Raw genomic sequence first — 22094 nt, 5'->3', positions numbered from 1 at the left:
AGCCCGGCCCCGGTGCGGCTCCAGCGCGGTCTCGGTCCCGGTCCTGCCCAGCTGGCACCGCCTCCCCTCGCTGTCACCCTGACTGACAGCTCCCACCCGGCCGCTCAGCCAATGGCGACAGTTCCCCGTCGCCATCCTTGCTGCTGATTGGCTGTCTGCTCGCTCCCGCCCAATAGCGGCGCGGCGCGGGGGCGTGTCCGGGCGGCCGGGGGCGTGGCCGCCGCCGTGGCCGCGGCATGGAGGAGCGCTGAGGCGCCGCGGAGCCGCCATGGCCAAGAGCCGCGGGCCCGGCTCGCCCGGCGGCCGCCACCGCAGCCTGGCCGGGACCCACGAGAGCCTGGCTGAGCCGGGCGCCGACGAGCTCAGCTCCCTCGGCTCCGACTCCGAGGTCAACGGCGGCGGCCCCGAGGAGCGGCGCGTCGACAAGTTCGGCTTCATCGTGGGCAGCCGCAGCGCCGAGGGGCCGTGAGTGGGGCCGGGCGGGCCGCGCGTCGCCGAGCGCCCGGTGGAGCCGCGGCCGGGCCCCCGCAGCGCCGAGCCGCGGGGCCGGGGAGCGCGGGGTGTCCCCCGGGGCCTGTCCCCGGCGCCCCGCAGAGCCCGGCCCCGCGGAGCCCGCGCCCCGGAAGAGCGGCGGCGCCCGGCGCGGGGCGCGGGGGGGGGCAGTACCGCCGGGATGGGGGCTCCGGGACCCCCCGCCCGGGGCCGGGGCTCGGTGCTGCCCGCGGTGGCGGCCGGGGCTGAGCGGGAGCCCCGAGGGTTGGTCCGGCCTCTCCTCGGTGCCGATGAGGGGGGAGAAGCCGGGGAGCGCCGCGGATCCCACCTCGGGGCCGCCGCGGTTAGCGCCCCGCTACCGCCGGGGCCCTTCTCTTCCGAGCGCTGGATTCCGGCGGGGAATCGGGGGCGGCCGGGGTCGCCGTCGGGCCTCCCGCCAGGGCCGGCGGCAGCGGGGAAGCTCTCGGCGGGAGCCGGGCGGCCCAGGCCGGGGCCGGGAGCAGCCCAGGGCGGCGCTGGCAGCAGGAATGTGCTCGGGGCTGGTTCGGCAGCATGTTTGCCGCGGTGCCCGGCCGGGGTTTACAGCGACGCCCTGGGGAGCACAAGGTCTCCGGTGGCTGGATGTGAGCCGGTGTTTCGCCCGCTCCGCAGCCCGTGCCTCAGTTTCCCCATGCACCCCGAGCAAAACGTTTGCCCCTCGGGGGTTACGGGGCCGGTCCGTGGGGGGACAGGGCGCCAGGGGCTTCATCACTGGTGCTGGGCAAGGTGCATTGTGCTGGGGCATGAACCTGGCCCTGCTCGTGGCTCAGCACCATAGGAGCGGGGTGGCCTCTCCTGCTGCGCCCCGTCCCAGCCACACTGCCCGTGTCCCTGAGGATGTCCCGCTCCCTGCAGCTTTGCAGGCTGGAGCTCCTGGTGCTGGAGGCAAGAGGCTGCTCTGGGGGGCTCTCAGCGTGGTGGCTGCAGTCACTGGGGGCTGCGCCTTCTTCCTGTGCCCCATGGGTGCGCTGGGGTCCAATCCTGGCCTTCTCCAGGGCTTTTATCCGCTCTCCATCCATCCAGGAGTGGATAAGCAGGAGTCCAGGGCCTCCCTCTGGCTTGGCAGAGCTGGGGTCTCCCTAACTGGAAGGGTCTTGGGGAAGCACAGGGAGGGCACGTGGGGTGTCCCAGCGTCTGCGGAGGGGCTGGGGGCACCGGGAAGGGCCGAGCTATGGGTGCGCAGGAGCATCCTCCTCGCGCAGGGCATCTCCTGTGAGTGCCCCCACCCCGTCCTTCCCGCCCGGGCCATATGAAGTGCCTCTGGTGCCCATCTGTGCCCGCTGCCAGCAGCCATCAGCTGGTAACAGCTTCCACCCGGGGCTGGCCGGGCTCCAGCAGGCCCAGGGCCAGTGCTCCCGAGCTTCCCACGCCTCGAGAGCCCCGGCGCGGGGCCAGCGCCCTTCGTCCCCTGCGCCGGGTCCCTTCGGATCCCGGCTCCGGTGGGTGGGATCCGGCAGAGGAGCTGGGCAGGGAGCTGGGAGCTGCCAGCTGGATGCGGCCCTGGGCTCCCCGGGAGGAGGCAGGGCCTGGGTGTCCTGTGCTCCGTGGAGGATGCTCAGCACCAGGCTGTGGTCCTTGGGTCCTCAGAAGGATTTGGCATGGCTGTGGGCAGTGTGGAGCTGAGCACTGAGAAGCACTGAGCCTGCTGAGGTTGGCTCTGATGGCTTGAGGAGCTTCTGCTGTCCCTGGGGTGCCCCTGCCCAGGGCCTGGCCGGGCGCTCTGCCACCCATCTCCTCGCTGGTGAAGGGCAGAGGATGCCCGGGGGGGTTGCAGCATCCCTCCTGCCTCGGGAGGGTTAACTCTGGTTCCCGGCTGGGCTGAGCCGTGCTGGAAAACTCTCCCCTCCCTCCTGGGGGACCCTCAGCTCAGCCGGGCTCGGTGCCGGGCCTGGAGCAGCGCCAGGCTTGGAGTGTGAGCATGACATGATGCTTATGGCCACAGCTTTCCCCATCTGCAGCCAGCACTCAGCTCCACAAATGGCTCTGGATGTGCTTCCCAGTTCCTCACCTTCCTGATGTGCCCTTGGGCACAGCTCCCTAGGGATGCTGGGGCGCGCGGTGGGTGCAGCGCAGGGTGATCTGGAGGGGTTTGGAGCTGGCACAGTGGTGCCGCGGGTGCTGAGCGCTTCCAGCTTGAGCGAGTCCTGGCTGGGCTCTGTGCTGGGGGGGTACACAGGACACAGGGTGCTGGAGAGGACCCGGGGGCCCTGCACTGACCGGCCTCTTCCCCCCTCCCACAGGCTGGAGGAGGTGCCCTTGGAGGTGCTGCGGCAGCGGGAGTCCAAGTGGCTGGATATGCTCAACAACTGGGACAAGTGGATGGCCAAAAAGCACAAGAAGGTGAGTGGGTGACAGCCACGGCCCTTGGGACTGCCCCTGCACAGGAGGAGGGGCAGCCAGCACCCTGTGTCCTGTGACCCCCCCTGGCATTCCTGGGGGGAATTGTTGGCTTGTGGAAACTTCTGTTCTGAGCATCTCATAGACCCAAAAGGCTCCGGGTAGGAAATGTTTGAGGCTGGTGTGTGCGGTGCTGGTCTGCAGGCTGGGGTGTGCTGGGTGGCGGTGCTGTTGGTGCTTCCTCACCTGAGCCTGTGAACCAGGCCGGGATGGGATGGATGGGATGGGATGTGGATGGATGGGATGGATGGGATGGGATGCAGCAATTCCTGTGTGTCCACTGGAAGCAATGAGGCTGTTGGCACCGGCCAGCGCTGCCAGAGAGTGGCCAAAGGGCCTCATCCTCCTCCTCCTCCTCCTCCTCGCGGGGCTGGCAGAGCCTCCTGGCACGGCTCCGCGCTGTGCTCCCGGGGCGCTGTCTCTGCGCGGGGCCTCTTGTTCAGCGCAGGGATCCCTCCTGTTTCTTGGCTGCTCACAAAGGATTCGGGAGGGCTTTTCAGGCCGTGGCAGCGGGCGCTTTGTTCTGTGGGTGCTTTCCGCTGCTCTCCAGCTGTGCCCAGGCTGGGGCCAGGGCTCCGGCAGCAGCAGGGCTGGCAGAGGAGCTCCCTCTGCTTGGGCTGAGCTCCTGGGGTTCTCCGTGGGGCTGATGTGCTGTATTGAGCGTCTTGAAACAAAAAACAGTGCCCAGAGCCTCTTGAGTCACAGAATCCCAGCCTGGTTTGTGTTGGAAGGGACCTTAAAGCTCCTCCAGTCCCACCCCCCTGCCACGGGCAGGGACACCTTCCACTAGAGCAGGTTGCTCCAAGCCCCTGTGTCCAACCTGGCCTTGAACACTGCCAGGGCTGGATCTGGATCTCCAGAGCTGCCCTGTGCCTGGAGCCCTGGGGCTGCTCGGGGCAGGGAGCCAGGCCTGGCCTCGCTGCTGCTCTGGCAGGAGCCGGGCTGCTTTGGGACGTGGCCACGCCGCGTGGCTGCTCCCTGTGCCTCTGCACACCCGGGGCTGGCTCACAGCCCGGGCATCCCTTGGGCCAGCCCTGCCGGGCTCACCCACACCTGCACTGCTCCAGCATCCCAAATCCCTCCCTCCCTCACCCGCCTGGCCTGGATCCCCATGGAACCACAACCTCACATCCTTCATGGCACTGAGTGCTGGTCCTTGCCCTTTCTAGCCAGCCCGGAGGAGGACAGGCCCACGGGCAGCACTTCAACTGCTCTCTGCTTTTGGCCTCCCTCCGCCTGGGCACGCTCCTGGTCCCTGGAAGAGCACAGCGGGATCCAGGGGCCGGATAGCCCCAGCACCGGGGTGATGGCAGCACCCTGTGCAGGGCCATGGGGGTGAGATGCTCGGGGTTTCCAAGGGGATGAGGTGCCTGGCTCCGGAGCCTGTGGAGCTGGAGGCTGCGCTGAGCCCAGCAGGGCAGCTTCCTTCCTGGCAGCTCGGCCAGCAGGAAGGGGAGCTGGCTCCGGCAGGGAGCCGGCAGCAGGGCAGAGCTGCCCCGGGCATCGCCCGCAGCTTCCTGCAGCCACAAAGGCCCCGCAGGACCGGGACTGCCCCGGTAAACAAGCAGCACCATGGGGAGGGAGCAGCAAAACCCCCCCGGCACAGGGAGCTGCACCCGGCTGCCTGGAAACAACCTGCTCCTGAGCTGCAGCAGCAAAGGGAGAGGAGCTCTGGGCAGGCTGGAGGCACCGGGGAGGATGTGGGAGCTCTGGCAGGTCGCTGGCAATTGGGATGAGCTCCCCATGTGGGGATGGGAGATGGGTCTGCAGGGTCTTGTGTGGGGCGACTGCTGGAAGCACTGCTCTGGTGGGCCCAGCAATGCTGCATGTCCTGGCCCAGGACCATGGGGAGATGGTGCTGTTGGTGCCCCCGGGCTGGGGGTGTCTGGATGTGGTCCCTGCTGGGTGCTGGCAGGAGCAGGGTTAAGCCCTGCTGTGGGGTAGGTGCTGGCGCTGCCCCACTGGACTTTGGTCCTGATGGTGCCCAGTGCCAAGGAAACCAGGGGCGGGCTCTGGGCACGGAGCTGGCCTCGGGAGCTGGCCATGCATGGAGCTGGGGCCCAGCCTGCCCGGGCTGAGAGCGGGGAAAGGCCAAGAGCGCGGCAGCGTGCATCTGCGCTCCGGGGGTCAGAGCGGGGCTGGGCTGGAGGCTGGAGAGCCCTCCCCTGTGATTCCAGTGCTTCCGCTGGCCATGCCAGCGAGGGAGCACCCGCTCCCCATTTGAATCCAGTGTTTGCTTTTCCAGCTCCCAGCAGGGTCATAGAATGAATGGAATTATACAAGGGTTTGGGTTGAAGGGACCTTAAAGCTCCTCCAGCTCCAACCCCTGCCACGGGCAGGGACACCTTCCACTAGAGCAGGTTGCTCCAAGCCCCTGTGTCCAACCTGGCCTTGAACACTGCCAGGGATGGGGCAGCCACAGCTTCTCTGGGCACCCTGTGCCAGCGCCTCAGCACCCTTACAGGGAAGAGCAGATCCTGCTTTGGGCAGAGCCGGGCTTGTCTGGAGCTGTTTGCAAGCCACAAACCCTCAGCGGGCTCCTGGCAGCGTCTGCAGCTCCCTCATGCCCGTGGCAGGGGGTTGGAACTGGGTGAACTTTAAGGTCCCTTCAGCCCAAACCAGGCTGTGACGCTGTGGCCGGGCACCCCAGGGTGCAGCCGGGCCTCAGCCCCGCTCCCATCGTGCCCCGGGTCCTCTTTGCCCACGGCTGCTCCATGACATTCCCGGTGACGGCTGCGTGTGTCCCGCAGATCCGGCTGCGGTGCCAGAAGGGGATCCCGCCCTCGCTGCGGGGCCGGGCCTGGCAGTACCTGTCTGGGAGCAAGGTCAAGCTGGAGCAGAACATCGGCAAGTTTGATGTGAGTGCTGCAGTGCGGGGGCTGCAGTGTGGGGTGCTGCTGTGGGGGGTGCTGCTTCTCCCCCTAGGACTGGGGCATCTATTGGGGATCCCAGATGCTGCTTGTTTCTGCTGGGGGGGGGGTCAAGGTGCACTGACCCACAGCCTGCTGGGGCTCATGTTTGGGTCAGAGCCAGGTCCAGCCTTGAGGCTGCTCCCCCAGCGCCATGGACCTGGCCCTGTGCTGATGTGGGGTGCTGCTCACCCCAACTCTGTCCTCCCAGGAGCTGGATCTCCTCGCGGGGGACCCGAAGTGGCTGGATGTGATTGAGCGGGACCTCCACCGCCAGTTCCCCTTCCATGAGATGTTTGTCTCACGTGGAGGCCATGGGTGAGTGGAGCTGCTGCGTGGCCGGGCTTGGAGCCCCCAGCTTGGACGGCGCTGTGGGGTGGGCGCTGTGTCCCAGCTCAGGGCTGCCGTGTTCCCCCCCCCCCCCAGCTCCCGGGGCACCCAGGCACAGGCTGAAAGCAGGATGGCTGCTCAGGAGCTCAGTGCATGGGTCACAGCCCTCAGCACCAGCTCTGACCCCGCTGGGGTGGGAATTGCCATGGCAGGAGGGTGGAGGGAGGAGGTGGCCTCTGTGGCCTCCTTGTCACCAGGGAAATGTCCTTCCCCATGTGCTGGGGAGTGTCTGTGCCACTGTGCTTGCAGCTGGGTCCTTGCCTCGCCATGGTTCACCTTGAGCCAGCACCCAAGGGAGGTGGTAGGCTCCCTGCCTTACCTCTGGATGCGGGCAGGATGCGGCCTCCATGGGCAGAGCTGTGGTTATTGTGTCCCTGGGGATGTGTGGGAGCGGGATCCCAGGCTGGTGGTGGTAGTGCTGGGTCCCCGTGCTGTGCCCAGTGTGGATTCATCCCTGGGCTCCGCAGTTGGTGCCCTGTGTGCAGCTCCGTGTCCCCGCAGGCAGCAGGACCTGTTCCGGGTGCTGAAGGCGTACACGCTGTACCGCCCCGAGGAGGGCTACTGCCAGGCCCAGGCGCCCATCGCCGCCGTCCTGCTCATGCACATGCCGGCCGAGGTGCGAGCTGGGGCCCGTGGGGGTGGGGGTCACCTCGGGGTGGTGCTGGGGGTGCCCCTCGCCCTGGCTGTGCTCTGCCGGCTCCTGCTGCTCCCTTGGCCACGGGGAGCTGTAGGGCTGCCCCCCGGCGCTCACTCGCTGTCCCTTGGCTCGCAGCAAGCGTTCTGGTGCCTGGTGCAGATCTGCGAGAAGTACCTCCCCGGCTACTACAGCGAGAAGCTGGTGAGTGAAGGGCCCGTGGTGCCTCTGGGGGCCTGCGGTGGCTCCCTCAGCTCCTCACCCCGCAGCAAGAAGGGAGCTTGGGGAATCCTGGGTGCTCCCGCAGCGTCCGTGTTGTGCCGCGGCCCTCAGGAGCATCCCGTAGTCAGGGATGGGGGGCTCATGCTCCCAGCATCTGTGGGGCTCAGCTCTGCTCCTGGAGCCAGGTCTGGAGGGTGGCTGCTCCTCCGGCGGGGCTGGGTGCTGGGTGTTGATGCCGGGGCTGTGCTGGGGTTAAGGTGCTCACCAGGGCTCTGGCCGCCGTCCCCGCAGGAGGCCATTCAGCTGGACGGGCAGATCCTCTTCTCGCTGCTGCACAAGGTCTCTCCCGTGGCCTACAAGCACCTGAGCAAGCAGAAGATCGATCCCATCCTCTACATGACAGAGTGGTTCATGTGCGCCTTCTCCCGCACGCTGCCCTGGAGCTCTGTCCTGCGCGTCTGGGACATGTTCTTCTGTGAAGGTAGAAGCTCCTCACCCCACCATCCTCCTCTTCCTCCCCGGTGAGCGCCTGTGGCACAGGGGCTCTGCAGTGGCTGTCTACCCATGCCTGGCACATGGGAGCTGTTGTAGGGCAGGTTTGGGGCAGCCACCTGCGTGGGATGAAGTCTGGGCTGTGTTCTTGGGGGTCTGGGGACACGTGTGTCCCAAATCCACCCTCTTGCATGCCCTGACTGCTGATGGGGCCGGGACCTGGCACCCCACAGCACCTGAGGGACGCAGTGGCAGCATCACCCTGTTTGCTGGGTACCTCTTGCCTCACCTCTCCCATTGCAGGGGTGAAGATCATCTTCCGGGTGGGCCTCGTGCTGCTCAAACACACGCTGGGCTCCTCGGACAAGCTCAAGTCCTGCCAAGGCCAATACGAGACCATGGAGAGGCTGAGGGCCCTCAGCCCCAAGATCATGCAGGAGACCTTCCTGGTGCAGGAGGTGAGGTGCTGGGGGAGCTCTGGGGGCCCAGTGCTGCCCAGTTACTGGACTGGGGTGGCAGAGCTGGTGCAGCAAGGGGGGCAGCCCCCAAAAAGCTTGGATTTGGGGGTGCCTCTGCCCTGGGGGTGTCCCACACCCGGCTCGGTGCTGTCACCATCGATGCTGATGCACGAGCTGGGTCCTGCAGGTCATCGAGCTGCCGGTGACGGAGCGTCAGATCGAGCGGGAGCACCTCATCCAGCTGAAGAAGTGGCGGGAGATGCACGGGGAGCTGCAGTGCAAGGGCCCCCCCCGCCTGCACGGCGCCAAGGCCATCAGCGAGGCCGAGCCCCCCCCCCGCAAGGCGCTGGAGCCCGTCCCCTCCATCATCGTGCCCCCCGGGCCCGCACCCGTGCCCAAGGCCCGCAAGAGCAAGGAGAAGAGCCGAGAGAAGACCCCGGCCAGCCCCGCCAACGGCCCCGGGGCCGAGGGCAACGGGGCGCCCGGCTCGGCCCGGGAGCTGCTGCACCCCCAGGCCTCCCCCCACCACCAGTCCAAGGAGAGCCTGAGCTCCCGGGAGAGCGAGGACACGTACTTGTAGGGCCGCCACGGCACACGTGGGCCCGGGCTGGAGGACGCTGCTGGGGGCTGCATGGGGACCCGTGGCCCCCGGCGCTGGAGGGTTGGGGACACACCGTGGTCCCCGTGTGCAGGGGCCATCCGCGGGAGCTTGGTGACCCACGGGGACACCTCGGTGCTGGCACCATGTGCGGTGGGAGCCCCGGCAGGGGTGGCTGAGCCACCCGAGCTCCCCCCCACGGCTGGGGGACCCCGGCGTGCCCCTCGGTCCCTTTGCCCTGCCCCCGAGCCCCTCGACCCGCTGCCCCCAGCGTCCCTCCATCACCCCCATCCCTCTGCCAGCCCCAGCCCCAGTTCCTGAGCACTCGCGCCTGGCGCAGGGGCACTGGGGGTACGCGGGGAGCCGGGGGCACCCCTCACCCTGCTCCTCTTTATCTAGTGAGGATATATCGAGCTGTAGCCCTACCTGTAGTACCCAATTTACCTACTTACTTGAGCCTATTTATTACTCCTCCGTGGCAGTAAACGTCGCAGGACAGGGACCGAGGTTGGGAGCTGAAGGGGGGGGTTTGATGCCAGACCACGGGGCTAAAGCCCCTCACCATGTCCTCAGACCTGAGGGGAGCGTTGCCCCTCCCGGGGCTCCCCCCAGCACTTCTGCCCCCCCCCCCCGAGGCCCGGCGGGCGTGATGCCCTCCCTGGTTTGGGGTCCCCTCTCTCCTGCCTGAGGGTTGGGGGGTGGCTTTGTAAAATAAAGCGGGGAAACACGGTTTTGTACAAAGGTAAATAAAGCAGATTGTGTAAAGGCGCCTGCGGCTCCGCGTCCTCCCGTCTGCGGGGCGGGGGGTGCCCCCATCGCCCCTGGGGGCTCCTGCTGGGGGGGGGGAAGGTGCTGGGAGGGTGCCGTGGGGCAGGACCTGCTGCTGTCACCCCAATGTCACGGCCCTGGCTGAGCCCCGCTGTCTGGGAGGGGTGTCGGCGTTTGGGGTCCCGGTGCGGCCGGTCCCAGCGTGACCGGGGCCGGGGCGTGGCGAGGGGCGGGGCCAGCGCTGTCCCCGCCCCCTGGACGGGACTGGCTTGTGCCGCGGCGGCGGGTCGCGGTGCGGTGGGGCCATGGACCTGCACATCCTGGAGCACCGGGTGCGGGTGCTGAGCCTGGCCCGCCGCGGGCTCTGGCTCTACACGCACCCGCTGCTCAAGCTGCTCTTCCTGCCCCAGCGCTGCAGGTACCGAACTTCCTCCCCTCTTCCCGCTCCTCCCTCTCCTCCTCCGGTGCCCGGCCCCGGTGTTGGCAGCGCCGCTTTCTTCTTCAGGTGCAAGTTCTTCAGCCTGACGGAGACCCCCGAGGACTACACCATCATGCTGGACGAGGAGGGCTTCAAAGGTACCGCGCAGTGTCCCCGCCGGGCCCGGCTGGCACCGCTGACACGAGTTGTGCACGTTCTCAGCCCACCCAAGCGCAGCAACGCTCCAGTCCTGAGCCACCGGGAGCGAGTCCCGGCTGGTAGCGCGGCTCCCTGGGAACGTGCCCGTCCCCGCGGCTCTTGGCCACGGAGCTCCCATCCCCTCGGCGCCGGCGCTGGGGATGTCCCAGCCTGCCCGGCCATGGCCCAGGCAGAGCCGCGGCACTCCGGGGCCGATTCTGCACCCACCGGGGCTGGCAGGGGTGAGCCCTGCCTGGGGGTGCTGCCGGGCAGCTGGGGCCGGGTTTTGGGGTGTCCTACAGGGGGGTTTGAGCCATCCCAGCCCCGTCGCGCTCTCCGGGATGTGTCATTTGGTGACGTCTCCACGCGGGTGACCCAGCGTGTGTTCACCCTCACACCGGGGTACCGGCCCGACGGGCTGTGCCGGAGCCTCCGGACTCCGCCCGGGCTTCCCACGCCCAAACCTTCCTGCCGAGGCCGGGACCGGCCGCAGCTCATCCCCTTGGCTGTGCCCCAGGGAGCAGAGGGGCAGCGCTCCGGCCGGATCCAGCTCCAGCTCCCACCTCCCTGCCCGGCCCTTTGCCCAGGGAAGGGGCCGCGGGGCCGGGCTCTTCCCCCCACCTCTCCCCCAGCCCTTCCCCACGTATTGTTTCATTTCGGGGCCTGTGCACAAACGTTCCCCGATCCCGAGGGGAGGGCGGGAAGTGCCGAACAATGGTCCCGCGAGCCGGGGCCCTGCGGCTCCGTGTGTGTCCCCCAAGCCTCGGGGGCTGCCAGTGTCCCCCCGCTGCGGGCACCCCCCCACAGGAGAGCTGCACCCCCCATCCCCCTGGAGGACAAGGTGACGCCGCGGGGTGGGTGACACGAGGACCTCGGGGTGTCCCCCCCCCCGCCCAGGGTGGTGTTGGAAAGCGATTAAGCGGCCGGCGCTGGGACAGGTCCCCACGTCCTCGTGTGTCCCCCCCCGCGGCCCCAGCTGAGCCCTGGGCCGGAGCCGAGGTTGTTCTGGCGCTTCCTGCGCAGGAACAGGCGCTGGGAACACCCGCCGAGGGCCTGGATCCAGCCCCGCTCCCGCCCTGCCCCAGCCGCGGAGTGGGAACGGGGTGCAGAGCCTGTCCCATGATGGGGACCCCCCCCGCAATGGGCGCTGGAGCCCCCCCCGGGGTGACCTCCCCATCAGCACTGGTGTGATGAGTTTGCCTTCTCAGCAGGGCTGGGACACCAGAGACCCACCAGCGGGCTCCCATGTCTCCCACGGGTGCTGCCCCCTGGGTGCGGAGAGCAGTTTGGAGACCCCTTGGGTGGCCACCCCAACATGTCCCTTCCTGTGAGGGTGGAAATGGTGCCCAGGGATGAGTCCTGGGGCACCCCAGCAGTGCCGGGTTCCCTCCTGGGCAGGAGGGTGGGCGCAGTGGTGGTGGTGGGGGGCCACAACCGGGTTGTCTCTTCCCTTGTCCCCTCTGGTGCCCTGTGTCCTGCTATGGTGCTGGGGACTCCTGGGGGGCAGGGGATGAGCCAGGCCTCCCCAGGGTAATGCTGGTTTTGGGGTGCAGTGCACCCGAACATCCCCTTGCACCCACCCTGGGGTGCTGGTGTGGGGCGGAGAGGTGGGGCCTGGGGCTTGGGTGTTGCAGGTTTGGTCCCGCTCATCCCTGCAGCCGAATTCAGATGTATCTTGGCTCATGATGCTGGTTCTGCTCATGGATGGGGCTGGTCTGTGCCCCCCAACCAGCATCTCCAGCCCCACACCTGGGGCTGATTCTGCCCCCCATGGCCAGCTCATGTCAGCCCCTGAGGAGCAGTGTGACATGTCACAGGCAGGGTGTGCGGTGTCGGATGCGGTGTCCCCATTCCCCCCCAGAGCTGCCGCCCTCTGAGTTCATGCAGGTGGCGGACTCGACGTGGCTGGTGCTCAGCGTGGTGTCCAATGGGCGCGAGCCCCCCGGCTGCCAGGCCACCGGCGTCACCAAGATCGCCCGCTCGGTCATCGCGCCGCTGGCCGAGCACCATGTCTCAGTGCTGATGCTCTCCACGTACCAGACTGACTTCATCCTGGTGAGCCCCAGGAGAGGGTGAGGATGGAGGGTGCTGGTCCATGGGATGCTGGGTGAGGACCCTGCTGGCCCCGGCTGCTGATGGTGGCAGTGCTGGGCCTGATCCTGCCCCCCCGGCCAGGTCCGGGAGCGGGACCTGCCCGTGGTGATCCATACACTGGCCGGGGAGTTTGACATCTACAAGGAGGAGAGCGGAGAGTGTGTCCCCGTCACCTGTGAGGATGTGAGCAACGGGTTCCTCAAGCCCAAGCCAGGTGAGTGACACCGGGTGCTGTGTTCCCCAGGGCCGCCCAGTCCCCTCAGAGGTGCTCCAGTTCCCACCAGTGGTACCCACATCACAGAATCCCAGCCTGGTTTGTGTTGAAGGGACCTTAAAGCTCCTCCAGCTCCAACCCCTGCCACGGGCAGGGACACCTTCCACTAGAGCAGGTTGCTCCAAGCCCCTGTGTCCAACCCGGCCTTGAACACTGCCAGGGATGGGGCAGCCACAGCTTCTCTGGGCACCCTGTGCCAGCGCCTCAGCACCCTCACAGGGAAGAGCTTCTGCCTAAGAGCTCATCTCAGTCTCCCCTCTGGCAGGTTAAAGCCATTCCCCTTGTCCTGTCCCTACAGGCCCTTGTCCAAAGCCCCTCTCCAGGTTTCCTGGAGCCCCTTTAGGCCCTGGAGCTGCTCTAAGGTCCCCCACCGTGCCCCGAGGGATGCGGGGCTGTGGCCGCGGTGGCCACGCGGTGGCACTGCGCTCCTGTCCCCGGGCTGTCCCCACGCCTGACGGGTGGCTCTTCCCCCACAGCTGCCAGCCCCACACTGCACCCGGTGCAGAGCCCCCAGACCCGCTTCTGCATCCTGACCGTGGCCCCCGACACGCTGCCCGCCATCGCCACCATGCTCATCGATGTCCTCTTCTACTCCCACAGGTGGGTCCTGGCGATGGGGACATGGTGGGTGCCCCTCGCCCAGTGCCACCTATCTCTCCCTCCATCTCTCCCTCCCTCCCTCCATACCTCCACCCTTCCACTCATCCCTCCATCCACCCGTCCATGCACCACCTGAGCTGCAGTGACATGTCCCTCCCCTTGCTCCCAGTGGCTTTTCAAGCTCTGGGTGTGTTTTGCAACCTGGTTTTGCCCTCCCGACCCACATGTGGGTGCTGTGGGTCTCGCTGCCACCATGGGAGATGGGAGCCCCAGGGTGACCTAGGGACAAGCCCGCCACTGCAGCAGAGCAGGAGAGGTGGGTTGTGAAAGGCTGGTGGGAATGATGCCGTGGCAAGGGGATGATCCTGGCCATGTCCCCTGGGATGAGGCCCTTCCTGTGGGACCCTCCTGCTTCAGAACCACTGCAGCACTGTGGGAATGCCCTAAATTCTGGTGTCACCCCTGTCCCCAACCTGGCCCCTGTGCAAGCTGCAGATCTGCGGGGTATCACCCACTCCCCCATGTGAGCTCCCCAGTCCCAGCTCACCCAACATGATGCTCAGACACCCTGTGCCACCACCAAGCCCTTTCCACCCCATTTTGGGGATCACGACCCCTTTCCTGCCCTGCAGCCCTGCACGGGAGGCTGGTGCCGGCAGCCAGGACCTCGACTCCATCACCTTCTTTGCCTTCTCCCTCATCGATGGCTACATCTCCATCGTGATGGACGCCGAAACCCAGAAGCGGTGGGTGCTGTCTCTGGGGGTGTCCATCTGTCCGCCCAGCCCTGGGGCTGGGGGCTCGGGAAAGGGGGGCTCACTCAGCACCCCCCTGTCTCAGGTTCCCCAGTGACCTGCTGCTGACCAGCTCGACGGGGGAGCTGTGGCGGATGGTGCGGATCGGGGGGCAGCCCCTTGGCTTTGGTGAGACACGTCCCCATGGTGCCACCACCCCCCTATCCTCCCCTGACCTGCTTTTGGGGTGATGCTCCCCCTGTGCATCCCCATGGCACTGCCGCCAAGGCCCCTGCTCACTGGGGACCCCTTTCCTGCACAGATGAGTGCGGCATCGTGGCGCAGATCGCGGAGCCGCTGGCCGCTGCCGACATCTCCGCATACTACATCAGCACCTTCAACTTCGATCACGCCTTGGTGAGCCCCTGACCCCCCTCCCCGGGGACCCACCACCCTGGGGGTGTCCCTATGGGGCTCACATCCCTGTTTCCCCCCTGGCAGGTCCCTGAGGAGGGCATCGCTGAGGTCATCCAGCTGCTGCAGCAGCGCCAGGACAGCAGCAGATAGTGGCTGGTTGTCCCCATACGGGGTGGCCCAGTGGGGTCCCCCTGCCCCTCCTCACCCCCACCGTATCCCTTAGTTTTAATATTGAGTCTCCCCACGGTGTGGGGCAGAGGGTGCAGCATCGCTCCCTGCCTGCTGGGGATGTGGGGACCTGGTGGCCTCATGGCAATAGGACAGTGGTCCTGCTGCGCCACCCCATGCCTCCATCCCTGTTGGGGGGCTCAGGAGGAGAACGGGTGTCCCCAGGGACCTGCTAGAGGAGGGGACATGAAGGGGACATGCCACAGAGCAATGATGGGGGTGACAGTGACAGCCCAGGATGTGTCCCCACGCCCTGTGTGCGTCCCTATGGGTGATCCCCTCGGGTGGGGGGTGGCCGTGATGCTCTGGGGCACCCCTGGACCAGCCCCATGGTGGTGAAAAGCCTTCCCAGAGCTGGGCTTGCCCCTGGCACCCCAAAACTCTCCATGGTGGGGCCCAGTGCCCCCTCCCTGGTGGCTGTTGCCTGTTGTGAGGGGCTGGCAATGACCCCCAGCTCTGCCAAGCTGCATTTCCACAGAGTTTATTAATAAGTCAATAAAACCTGTTATTTTTATTGCCACATACCCGGGGGGTGGCACTGGGTGGGATGGGAACGGTGTGGAGGTGACAGGGGGACATGGCACTCCCCATGTGCCTGGTGATGGGGTCAGCTCCGCTGCCATCTGCTTTGGGTGCTGAAAACCTCTTTGAGAGCAGCTCAGAGGAGCTCGGGCTGGTGGGTGACCACAGCTCTGCTCCTGGCCTGTCCCCACAACCCATCCCCACTGTCCCAGGCCGTGTCCTCCCCACGTCAGCTCCCGCGCACTTGCAAGCCGCCGGGTTCCTGCGGTGGCTTCAGGCTCTGTCTTTCCTGTCTCGTCCCTTGTCATGGGACGCCGGTGACGTGCCCAGCGATGAGGAAACTGCCGCTGGCCCATGCGGTCACCGGCGCTATTCCTGTCCCTGCTGGGGCTGCACCATCCCTGCCGCCCACCTGCCCCGGCGTGTCACAGCCGAGGGGACCCGTGTGGAGCCCCGGAGGGGACGGTGCCACGCGGAGCCCTGGGGAGCGAAGGGTGGGTGTGAACTGCTCTGATCTGCCCGCAGGGTCCTGCTCACCCGGGCACAGAGATGGGGTCCTGCCATGGCACTGCACACGCCGGAGGGTCCATAGGGCCAGGGAGGGTGGCAGGGATGGATGGATGGATGGACAAGTGGATGGACTGATGGATGGATGGATGGATGGACGGATGGATGGACGGATGGATGGACGGACAAGTGGATGAACGGATGGATGGATGCATGGATGCATGGATGCATGGATGCATGGATGGATGGATGGATGGAGTGACGAGTAATTGATTCAGTGTATGGATGACAGGTAGATGGATAGACAGGCTGATGGAGAGGTGGACGGGTGGATGGATGTGTGGTGGATGTGCAGATGGGTATGTGGAAGGATAGGTGGACATAGTGATAGATGGCAAATGGACTGTCTAGACAGACAGATGGACACACTACTACAGACAGATGTGGAGAGAGAAGGATGTTCTCCTGGCTCCCGGCCCCCAAACCCAGCCCAGCACCACCTCTGCTGCAGGACACACGGAGGAGGAGGAGGCAGGTGCTGCCCTGGGGACTCCTGCAGCTTGTGGGCACCCTGCAGGGGGGAAATTTGGGGAAAAGAGAACACTTCTTCCTCTGGCAGTGAGTCACGGGCGCGCTTCCGGCCCGGAGCAGACGTTATCGCTGGACTGTCCCCCCCGTGCCACCACCGAACCCTCCCAGTGTGGAAGTTCGGCGCGGGGAAGCTCCCTCTGCTCACACCGGCAGCTTGGTGGCACCAAAATGAACCCAACACATCCCAAAGAGCAGATCCCATATACCCATTTTCATGGAGCGGACAAAGCCGGCTCCATCCGCTGGGAAAGGGGAGCTGAGGGGGGTAAGGGGCTGTTTGCAGTGTGTGCTGCCATGGGGCTGGGGCTGGGGCTGGAGCTGAGCGAGCTGGGCTCTCCCATGGTGGTTGCATAAGGCTGACGCAGCAGCGAGGGCAGTGCTGCCCGCACCATGCTTCCGCTGCCCTTGGGCAACACCCGCCGCCTGTGGTTCCTCCCCAAGGGCACCCATGGGTGCTGCTGGGCAGAGGGGCTGAGCCACGCTTGGCCAGTGCCCGGATTCATCACCTGCAGGGAAGGGTAGTTGGGAGCAGATGGGTGAAGGGATGGAGCATCCCCCGGAGCACCACCGAGTGCCATGGCCATGCCGGGATGCTCATCTTTCTCCTCCCCAGTGGACCCCCAGCAGGCTTTTGGCACAGGGGTTGGCTTGTCCCTAAAGCAAGACCAGGGGCTCGGATGGCACAGGGGACGGACGGATGTGCCTGGCACAGGCTGTTTGTGCCTCCAGGCCTGATGCCAGGGTGATAGGTGCACAGGGCTGAGCTCTCCCCATGGCACAGGGGACACTCCATGGACAGTCCCTGGCCATTCCGGGATGCTCCGAACTTCCCAGGCTTCCAACTCCCTTCTTATTAGGACAGGTTTTTAGCTCCCATGGCTGGACTCAGTATGTAAAGCCCCCTGTGATGGAACATGGGTGTCCCCACATGGTGGCACCCCCATCCCTGGGTGCCAGCCCTGCCACTGCTGCCCTCTTTTGCATTTGGGTTTCGGGGCAGCTGAGGATGTTTTCAGTTCAATCAACCCGTTGGGTGCCGCAGGGTGAAACCAGAGTGACTCAAAGCACCCCTTCTCCAGGAAGCCGGGTAGTGGGGTTCTGGGATGAGCAGCGGGACCCACACGGACTCCCTCGAGGAACTGATTCGAAGAACGAGCCCGTTGGCCAGGCAGCATCATTTCCTCCTGCTGGGCTGCTCATTGGCCCCGGGGCACGGCCTCGCTCCCCGCTGCCTCCCTGCTGGGGCCGGGTGCCCCGGTCGGAGGTGGGGGCGATGGGTGCTCTTTAAAAGGCGAAGTTCCCCATCGGCAGCAGTGAAGGAAGTGAACTCGCGCCGAAACACCCTGCCCCGGCCATGCGGAGCGACGGGCGGCCCTGGCGCGTGCTGGCAGGTACGTGGCTGCTGCCGGCCCTCGAGCTGCCCACAGGGCTCACAGGGGGGCTCAGGCAGCGAGCCGGGGCTGGTGGTGTCACCCAGGCTGTCCCCTCCCATGCCGCTGCGGTGTCACCTCCCCAGGGTGCTGGTAGGGGACGAGTGCATCCCACCCCGCATCGTGGCATGTGGGAGCATGGGGATGGGCATCCCATGGGGGTCCCTTTGTCCCCAGGGAAGGGGGTGGGCAGGAGGGGATGTGGTTTGGGGTCAATGTGGGGACTGATGGCAGAGAGTCAGTGGTCACGTTGCTGGCACAGACCCTGCAGCCCACACAAGCCCTTCAGCCCCCCAGTGCAGCAGGGCTGGATGCTGGGTGCTGGTCCAGCACCGCACCTGAAGCCACCGCTGGCATACAGCCATAGGTGACTGTGGGGTCAGGACAGCATCCAGCTGGAGCCAAGGGGCTGGATCCAGGAATGTCACCACTGTCACCACTTCATGGTGGCCCACAGTGACAGGCAGCTGCTGGGGTAACCGCTGTGGCTGCTCAGTGGCATCTTCATCATCTTTATCCTCATCTTTCTGCTCCCTGCTGGTTGCCCAGCAGGCTTTGGCACAAGGGCTTGTCCCTGCAGCAGGATTGGGCCCTTTGGCACAGGGCATGGATGCATGTGCCTGACACATGCTGTTCCTGCTTCCAGACCTGATGCCGGGGTGATGGGCGCGCAGGGCTGAGCTTTCCCTGTGGCACAGGGACTGGTGAGCTTGTGCCTTCCCGGCACGGACAAGGGGCTGCCTCCCTGCACCCAGCAATGCCCCAGTGTCCCCTCCTGTCCCTTCTCTTCCTCCCCAGTTGTCACCAAAGGGCTCTTCATCCTCTGGGCGGTGCCGGGCCAGGGGGGGCGGCCCCTGCAGCCCCCCACCCTGCAGCAGATCCAGGCGCTGGTGAGGCACATGGCCGAGGATGCGCAGGAGCTCTTCAACTTCTACGTGAGTCCCTGTCCCCAGAGTGAGGGGTCGCTCCTGTCCCCTCCACGGGGGGACACACAGCGCTGGGGAGGGTGCCCCCTTGCTGCTCCCATCCTGCATCCCTGACCTTTCCCTCCCACCCCGGGCAGGAGGAGGACCAGAGCCTGGCCTTCCACCACCTCTGCCGCACCAACCGCCCTCCCGAGTGGCTGCGGGGTCCAGTACTGGGGTCCAGGGGGCTGCGGGGACTGCGGGGGACCATGACCCGCATGGCCCAGGCGCTGCAGGACATCACCCGGCAGCAGCGCGACCTCAACCCGCCCGGCGCCGAAATCCTGCGCCGCTTGGCCAGCACCCACCTGAAGGTGCGAGGGCTCCTCAGCAACCTGGAGGGGCTCTTCCCAGCATCCCAGCCGGGCCCCCGGCCTGCGCCCGGCCCCACGGCACCCACCAGGGTGTTCCGGCAGAAGCTGGAGGGGTGCCGGCTCCTCTGGAGCTACGCGCGCTTCATGGCCAAGCTCAACGCTCAGCTGGAGGCTCGGAGCCGCCGAGCGCGCAGGGACAAGTGGAGAACGCGCCGGGGCTCGCAGCTGCCTGCACGCTCCTAGAGCAGCCACTGGAGCATCTCATCGTCGCCAACTCCATCATCTCCATCATCTCCATCATCTCCATCATCTCCATCATCTCCATCATCTCCATCATTTCCATCTTACCCCATCCCTTTCTCTGCGATGGACACTTGCCGGCTGGCCGGGATGCACTATGAGAACCCTCTAAGCTCGCAGGGGTGAGGACGCCGGCGTGCTCGGAGCAGCTCCCATCACCTCAGCTTGCCATGGGGACCGAGCTGTCCGCGTGCCACTGCTCACCCGGCTGCAGGACAGCCCCGCTCTTCTCCCAGCAGCTCCCCCATCTCCTGCCCCACGTTTCGGTGCCATGGGGAGCTGCACGCTCTGGTGTCGCCAGTGCCACCGCTGTGGGATGGAGCCGGCCCTTGTCACTGAGCTCTGCCGGAGTTTCCAGTGATTCAGTGGGTCTGGTGACCCGGCCTGACTAAGAGCCAGCAACAGCCTGCCCAGCCCGGCCTGCACTGGGGCTGCTGGCCCCTGAGAGCATCTGGGAGTGGGACCCTGTGTGCTCAGTGTCCCTGTGTGCTCGGTACCCGTGTGCTTGGTGTCTCTGCATACTCCATGTCTCTGCAAGCTCGGTGTCCTTATGTGCTTGGTGTCCCATCAAGCTCTGTGTCTCCACAAGCTCAATGTCACTGTGCTCATCTCTGTGCTCATCCCTGTGCTCTCAGTGTCCCCCATGCTTGGTGTCCCTGCGCTTGTGCCTGTGTTGTGCCTCTGTGCTCACTCTTGCACATTTGGTGTCCCTGTGCTCTGGGTGTCCCCGTGCTCTGGGTGTCCCCCTGCTCTCAGCATCCCCATGTCCTCGAGGACCCTGGGCTCATCCCTCTGTGCTCAGTGTCCCTGTACCTTCAGCGTCCCCAGGCCCCTCGGGCTGTGCCAGGCAGGGGCCAGGCTCCAGCCACTGCACTGTGACACTGGGTGGTGGCACCCGCACACTCCCATTAATTTATACCGTATTATTTGTGTGCTATTGTATTTATTGACTCCTGGTGTTAATTTAATGTGTCCCAACGGTGGGAAGAGATATTTAAGGATGTGTTTTTAATATATAAATATCTATTTTTGTGATAAATCTTATTTTGTATCAACTCTGAATGTGACGAGGGTTTATTTATGGATTTCACTATATTTTGGTACTGTGAGAAGGGCAGAGCCCGGGTCTGTGTAATGACACAGGAAATAAAGCACTGACCTCGGCCCGTGGGCCCTGTGTCCTGGTATCCTGGTGTCCTGGTGTCCCGGTGTCCTGGTGTCCTGGTGTCCCAGTGTCCCTGTGTCCCTGTGTCCTGGTGTCTGTGGGCAGAGAGGGGCTGTATTCCAGTGTCCTCACCATGGCACATGGCACAGCATGGTCTGGGACCTGGCCTGGCACATGGTGTGGCATGGCATGGGATGTGGCACACGATGGGACGTGGCACACGATGGGATGTGGCACATGATGGGATGTGGTACACGATGGGATGCGGCACCCGGTGGGATGCAGCACGCAATGACATGTGGCACACGATGGGATGCAGCACATGGCATGGCGCAGTGCGGCACATGGCACAGTGTGGCACATGTGATATGGCAAAGCACCACATCCCATGGCATGGCCTGGCAACACCAGTAACATGCCATGCCCCAGTGGGGCACAACCCATGTGCCACATGTCACCCAGCCCTGCGTGGGGAGTGACCTGGCACAGCCAAAGGCCCTTTGCTGGGGCCACCGCGGGGACCCGGCCACCCGCTGCCACTGCTCTTGCTGAGTCAAAAACCCTGAGACCTGGTCATGTGGCCCTGGAGTCACTTGTTCCCCCCTGTGCCGTGTGCCGTGTGCCGGTGCCGTGTGCCGGTGCCCGCGGCTGCCCAGCACCGGCACCGCCTCGCTCAGTCACAGCAGCACCGGCACCAGGACGGCCACCGCTGCGCTGGCACCCGCTGCAATTGGGGACAGCTGGAGGGGGACACGATGTCACCATGAAGCAGCCCCGGCCAGCTTGCCACGCTGCAGGTGACGGTGACTGTGACGGTGCCACCACCTGCCGCTGCACCCCGGCAGCGTGCATGGGCTGCGGAGGGGAGGGCGCAGGTACGTGACCCCCGGAACTGGCACTGGGGGGTGAGGCGACACCCAGACAGGGGCTGGCTGTCGCCAGGGGGGTGTTGCCAGCCCACATGTCCCCATGGGCCACCCAGGGGGACCCCAGTGCCCACCCCATGCTCCCATGCCGTGGTGGGGGGACATGGGGGGGACATCCCTTGGATGTAGTCCCCAAGGGTCCTGCCACTGGCTGGGCTGGGTGCATGCAGTGAGGTGACACAAGAGGGGGTGACACTGGTGGGGTGCAGAGGGGAGGCACCAGACTCATCTCCCTCGCGTGGCCCCCCGGGGTAGCCCCAACGCTGGCCCAAATCTGGGGTCTCCCCCAGGGTGGAAATCTGGGTTGCCCCCCCCTCCCCCATATGGGGACAGCACGGAATGGGGACCCAGGGAGGACCCAGAGGAGGGGAGTCTGGGATGGGGTTGGGAATGGGGACGGGGGGGAGGGCAATTATGGGATGGGGCAGTTTTAGGATGGGTATGGGGGGGACACACAATTACGGGATGGGGATGGAGGTTCTGGGGTGGGGAGAGGAAAACTCTGGGATGGGGGTAAGTTCTAAGGTGGGAATAGGGGGACAGTTCTGGCTGGGGATGGGGCAAGGGGGGCAATTATGGGATGGGGAGTGTCTAGTTCTGGTCTGGGGCAGCAGGGGGCAGCATGGGGACAGGGATGGGGAGGGGGGACAGCGGTGACCTTGGGACACCCTGGGCTGGTGCCCATGTCCCTGGCCAGGCTGGGGATGGTGGGGACAGCAGGCACAGCAGCACAGCAGCGTTCAGATGCTGCCTCCTGCCCACCCTGCCTCCAGCTCTGCTCCTGGGGTCCCCAGACGAGGGCACCCCGGGGATACCCCCCAGGTTCCCTCTGCTCCCTCCGATGGGAAGGGCTCCCCACCTCCCCAGCCAGCCCCTTTTCCCTGGGACCTACCGGGACCCCCCTTCATGCCAGCATCTCACCCTGCACCTGCAACCCACCTTTCCATGGGACATCCCTGCACGATCCGTGTGGGGACATTCCTGCCACCAAAGTGGTTGAGAAAGTGGGCTT

The 22094-nt window shown here is 66.0% G+C and overlaps 3 protein-coding genes across 5 annotated transcripts; all 3 read left to right on the top strand.

Moving 5' to 3' along the window:
* The first annotated feature begins 202 nt into the window (after positions 1-202).
* TBC1D10A (TBC1 domain family member 10A) lies at positions 203-9400 on the top strand. 2 transcript variants are annotated; one of them, XM_030502247.1, is made up of 9 exons: positions 203-465; positions 2772-2871; positions 5679-5786; positions 6049-6155; positions 6729-6843; positions 7000-7065; positions 7375-7564; positions 7879-8033; positions 8221-9347. In XM_030502247.1, exons 1-9 carry the CDS (start codon positions 269-271, stop codon positions 8611-8613), a joined length of 1431 nt encoding a protein of 476 aa, XP_030358107.1. In that variant the 5' UTR covers positions 203-268; the 3' UTR covers positions 8614-9347. The 2 variants fall into 2 exon arrangements, with proteins under 2 accessions (XP_030358107.1, XP_030358108.1); XM_030502248.1 differs by having other exon boundaries at positions 227-465; positions 2727-2871; positions 8221-9400.
* Positions 9401-9666: 266 nt separating this feature from the next.
* On the top strand, positions 9667-14884 carry CASTOR1 (cytosolic arginine sensor for mTORC1 subunit 1). 2 transcript variants are annotated; one of them, XM_030502237.1, is made up of 9 exons: positions 9667-9817; positions 9905-9975; positions 11877-12070; positions 12191-12323; positions 12860-12983; positions 13616-13729; positions 13824-13906; positions 14040-14134; positions 14219-14884. In XM_030502237.1, the coding sequence occupies exons 1-9, from the start codon at positions 9705-9707 to the stop codon at positions 14282-14284; spliced, it is 993 nt and encodes a 330-aa protein (XP_030358097.1). In that variant the 5' UTR covers positions 9667-9704; the 3' UTR covers positions 14285-14884. The 2 variants fall into 2 exon arrangements, with proteins under 2 accessions (XP_030358097.1, XP_030358096.1); XM_030502236.2 differs by lacking the exons at positions 12191-12323; positions 12860-12983; positions 13616-13729; ... (1 more) ...; positions 14040-14134; positions 14219-14884 and having other exon boundaries at positions 9905-11884.
* A 2452-nt stretch (positions 14885-17336) lies between these two features.
* On the top strand, positions 17337-20181 carry LOC115614491. The gene is made up of 3 exons (XM_030501460.1): positions 17337-17373; positions 18211-18347; positions 18476-20181. Exons 1-3 carry the CDS (start codon positions 17337-17339, stop codon positions 18932-18934), a joined length of 633 nt encoding a protein of 210 aa, XP_030357320.1. The 3' UTR covers positions 18935-20181.
* The last annotated feature ends 1913 nt before the right edge of the window (positions 20182-22094 follow it).

This window comes from Strigops habroptila, chromosome 11 (genome assembly GCF_004027225.2).
Source record: "Strigops habroptila isolate Jane chromosome 11, bStrHab1.2.pri, whole genome shotgun sequence".
In the NCBI taxonomy this organism is placed as follows: Eukaryota; Metazoa; Chordata; class Aves; order Psittaciformes; family Psittacidae; genus Strigops; species Strigops habroptila.
This window is presented reverse-complemented; position numbering and strand designations above follow the sequence as displayed.

Coding starts and splice junctions, on each gene's coding strand:
- TBC1D10A (XM_030502248.1), top strand. CDS start 269: ATGGCCAAGAGCCGCGGGCCCGGCTCGCCCGGCGGCCGCCACCGCAGC. Junction 2,872..5,678: donor TGGCCAAAAAGCACAAGAAG/GTGAGTGGGTGA, acceptor TGTGTCCCGCAG/ATCCGGCTGCGGTGCCAGAA. Junction 6,844..6,999: donor TCATGCACATGCCGGCCGAG/GTGCGAGCTGGG, acceptor CTTGGCTCGCAG/CAAGCGTTCTGGTGCCTGGT.
- CASTOR1 (XM_030502236.2), top strand. CDS start 9,705: ATGGACCTGCACATCCTGGAGCACCGGGTGCGGGTGCTGAGCCTGGCC. Junction 9,818..9,904: donor TTCCTGCCCCAGCGCTGCAG/GTACCGAACTTC, acceptor TTTCTTCTTCAG/GTGCAAGTTCTTCAGCCTGA.
- LOC115614491 (XM_030501460.1), top strand. CDS start 17,337: ATGCGGAGCGACGGGCGGCCCTGGCGCGTGCTGGCAG. Junction 17,374..18,210: donor GCCCTGGCGCGTGCTGGCAG/GTACGTGGCTGC, acceptor CTTCCTCCCCAG/TTGTCACCAAAGGGCTCTTC. Junction 18,348..18,475: donor AGGAGCTCTTCAACTTCTAC/GTGAGTCCCTGT, acceptor CACCCCGGGCAG/GAGGAGGACCAGAGCCTGGC.